General features: G+C 41.9%; 1 protein-coding gene across 1 annotated transcript; it reads right to left on the reverse strand.

Moving 5' to 3' along the window:
- Nucleotides 1-1,803: 1,803 nt before the first annotated feature.
- On the reverse strand, nt 1,804-3,434 carry nr0b2a (nuclear receptor subfamily 0, group B, member 2a). Its single transcript, XM_021562336.2, has 2 exons — nt 2,573-3,434; nt 1,804-2,262 (listed from the first exon to the last, which is right to left on the reverse strand). Exons 1-2 carry the CDS (start codon nt 3,102-3,104, stop codon nt 2,021-2,023), a joined length of 774 nt encoding a protein of 257 aa, XP_021418011.2. The 5' UTR covers nt 3,105-3,434; the 3' UTR covers nt 1,804-2,020.
- Nucleotides 3,435-3,639: the final 205 nt, after the last annotated feature.

A 3,639-nucleotide genomic window follows, 5' to 3' on the forward strand; every position in this document is an offset into this window, starting at 1 on the left:
TTTTGATCTCTTCATCGACACCAGCGCAGATCTAAAGGCTCTCCCGACCTTCCTTGACTTCACCCCAACATTCTCAGACCAAAGTCCTCTCTCTGTGATGTCAATCGGTTGCATAGGGCTCTGTGTGGCACTGCCCTTAATGGTTGTCATAGTCGGTGTTTACACCAAAATGAGGGACCTCCAAAAAGCAGAGTTTTTTTTCAGGCATGGAGGCGACAGAGCACCAAGTCTTGGGCTGATGTCCTGCTCCTCCTCACTCTCAGTTCTCTCTTAAAGATGCCGTATTCTCTACTGTCAATGTATTGATTGTGTTTAGTCCTTTACTGATGTTATTACTTTTACTGTTAGCTACATTAAATGATGTTTGGAAGATTTGAACATGCATTTATTATACATATATTTTAGGTGTTTTCTGGAGACACATCCCTAGGCTCCAAAGCCTTTTTCTTGGTTTTGACATAGGGTTTTGCTATCTGTGAATTGCTCTGTAAAAATGTCCATACTCATTTGTGAATACAAAGGAATAAAATAATGTGTAATATATCTTTGAGATCTGATAGATCTGTCTTTATTGCAGCGTAAATTAACACTCTGTACTGTGTATTGAAAGAGCAGTAAGAGACTTATTTTTCAGTAACACTGTACTTGTAATATTTTCACTTATATATCTTTTTTTTGTGAAAATTTGTTCAAATGTCCAGCCTAGGGAAACTAAATTACAACCTAATGTTAGACGGTGTGACGCTCGACACATGTTGAGATTGTATTCTTTATTTAAGATATACAGAACACCGTGACATTTTTCGTTCAAGCCCGACCTTGGCTTCGTTAGACTGAAATTATTATCCCTCCTCATATCTTATTGGTATGATAAGGAGAGTGACTGTTATTGACCGTTGAGACAGTCACTATGCGGTTCCGTTGAGGCTGTCTGTCGTTGCTGCGTTGAGCCACTCGTCAGAGGAGAGAGGCAGCAAGATGACGGAACAGGGCACCCAGCTGGTAAACCACCTTCCAAAGTGCCCTCTGTACCAGTGAGGTAATACAGATAAAGCTTGCCGTAGCTTGGGGTCAAACACAATATGAATCGACAGGAACTGGAGCAGGAAGATGGAGACTTGCGGAGCACTCTCACACTACTGTGTTAGCCTTGTCTAGGTATGAAAACATCAATGATGCTCCACACCACTCATTCCCAATTCCCAACACAGATTCCCTCTAGCCCAATGATTAGGGGAGAGAATGTGGGCTTCGAATTCTGCACATATTATTCCAGTGCCCTGCTTATTAGTAGTTACTTTAGAAGAGATATGTTTAAATTGAGCTTGAAGAGCTCCTTGAATGACAATGCCAGCTGTAATATAGACCTCTTGAACAGGAGACGTTTAATCTATTGTGGCTTGGCTAATGGTGTTTGTATTCTTGTCTCGCTAACCATATTCCAAATTGTAAAGACATAACCCAATAATTGTATAAAAATATGTTTATAAAAAATATTCTGGAGGCTGTCCCAGAAATGATTTACATTATTCATGCAAAAATATACAAAACAAACAATGTATCTAAGTGGTATTCTGCAAAATATATACATGATTGTAAGGAATGTGTATTGTAGACCGTAGTGTAGTCTGATATAACCAGTAAAATGTCTGTTAACTACCAGCCATTGTGACTTCAATTTTCTACCAAAAATGTTGCTAATATACAGTGAATGTTGCTAATTCATAGTTGGATGTAAACAATAGCAAACTGTTCTCATATTTTCCAGAGAAAAAAAAAAATAGTTTCCTATTTGGTCAGACATTTATTACTGGGAATAAAGAATACACATTTATTTTGTTTCCCCTTATAACGAGCTCTTATTTGTCAATCTCTTCACCACATGACCAGACACCTCCAACTCAGTCCCGGGGGCTCAATATCCCTCACAGTGGGAGCCCAAACCCCTCAAGCTTAAGCTTCAACTTTATTGTCCCAGCGGGAAATTATATCAGGTCTCTGTATATCAGCCTTACAGTAGCTACCTGCTGAAGAGCATATCGACCAGGAAGTCCAGTAGATTTGCTTGGCCAATGACAGGACGGAAGAAGAGCTCGGTGATGAGGTTGGGTGTGATGGTTTTGAGCATGGAGGCCGCGAGCAGGATACGAGCGAAGCGGCTTCGGTCCGCGGGGTGGAGCGGTTGGACCACCTCCCTCAGAGCATGCTGAGCCTCCTGCTGTAAGCCCTCCACGAATAGAGCTGCCTTTAGGTCTTTCACATCTGTTGAGGAGGACAGAAATGTATCATGAGTGGACAAGCTACGTTTTATACACAGTGGTACAGTACAGTACTGTTCCGTTATATATGACATTGCAATTGATTTTTGTAAACCTAGTGGTCAGCTGGAGTCATTGAAAGTATTTTATGTTTTGTTGCGTGTGTTAAGCCTTAACAAGTCTTATTTAATGTTTGAATTCTGTATGTAGGGAGGTTTATTAGATCATCAAGCAGCTGTGGGGAGGTAAAATCCCTACCAAACAAACACTTCCATTGACTGGTTGAAATGTTGAAGCTTTAAGGCAAACCTCACCTGGGTTAAATATCATGGTGCCCTTGAGGTATGCGTACTCCTTTGGACTTAAATCCAGACTCCAGAACTTTTTGAGGCATGCCTTGAGTTTGTTCACACCAGCCAATGTGGGCTGCTCTCTTTCCGTCTCTGAGCTCTCTTGAGAATTCAAGAGGATTCTTTTCAGCATGCTATCGGCAGGGGTGTCGACGATGTCAAAGTTCATGCCTTCCTGGGCCAGACCCAAAATAAAGAGTGGCGCCCAGCAACTTTGGAGGAGCGATAGTTGATCGTTTGGTGGGAGTTGGTTGAAAGCAGGTAAGTTCTTCATAAAGTGAATTGTTTTCACCAGCACTCCCGATGCCTCTTGGCAAATGTCTGCTGGACTTTCCAAGCACACTGTCCGTCGTATCTCGCAGTTGCATCTATGAGGTATCAAGTTGTAGTTCAGGTTGTTGTGGCTTGACTTGACATTTTCTTGATTGAGGATGTTGTAAAGGATAGCATTTGACTGCCTAACATTGTAATCTGTACATTGACATACGTTATCCATTTTGATGAGATACAGAACAAACTCTCAAAAACAAAATGAAAAGCTGAAATACATTCAAATGCTCTTGTCCTACCAAGACAGGCTCTTGTTGAGGTGGTGTGTGGTTGTGCGGATGCCTTACACCATGCTTCTACTTATAAGGCCAACCCACTGAGCTAAACTTGTGCACCTTGACCTGTCAATACTCCCTCGGCGAAAAAACAAAGAGCCCCTAAAGAGCAGACAACTCGACTGACGGCGTCCCCTAAAGAGCAGATAAGGTATTCTTATTGAAAACCAATGGATAGAGCATATCCATTTTGGGCGGGGTGAGCCTAATCTGTGAGACTGTCATTACCCAAGGCTGTACCAAGCTACCAAGGACTGTGGGAGTACTCAAGCACACTGTATATAGCTTTCTGCTCATTGCCAGCTCACACCTAAGTTGAACACGGGCCAATATAAGCAGGTAAGGGAGCACTGACCTGTCAGCTAAGTCCTTGAGAGATGTACTCAACCTTTAGTTTAGTTCAGACTTACATAGGGCTAAATATAC

Source organism: Oncorhynchus mykiss, chromosome 2, assembly GCF_013265735.2.
Source record: "Oncorhynchus mykiss isolate Arlee chromosome 2, USDA_OmykA_1.1, whole genome shotgun sequence".
NCBI classification, from domain to species: Eukaryota; Metazoa; Chordata; class Actinopteri; order Salmoniformes; family Salmonidae; genus Oncorhynchus; species Oncorhynchus mykiss.

Coding starts and splice junctions, on each gene's coding strand:
- nr0b2a (XM_021562336.2), bottom strand. CDS start 3,104: ATGGATAACGTATGTCAATGTACAGATTACAATGTTAGGCAGTCAAAT. Junction 2,263..2,572: donor CACCATGATATTTAACCCAG/GTGAGGTTTGCC, acceptor CCTCCTCAACAG/ATGTGAAAGACCTAAAGGCA.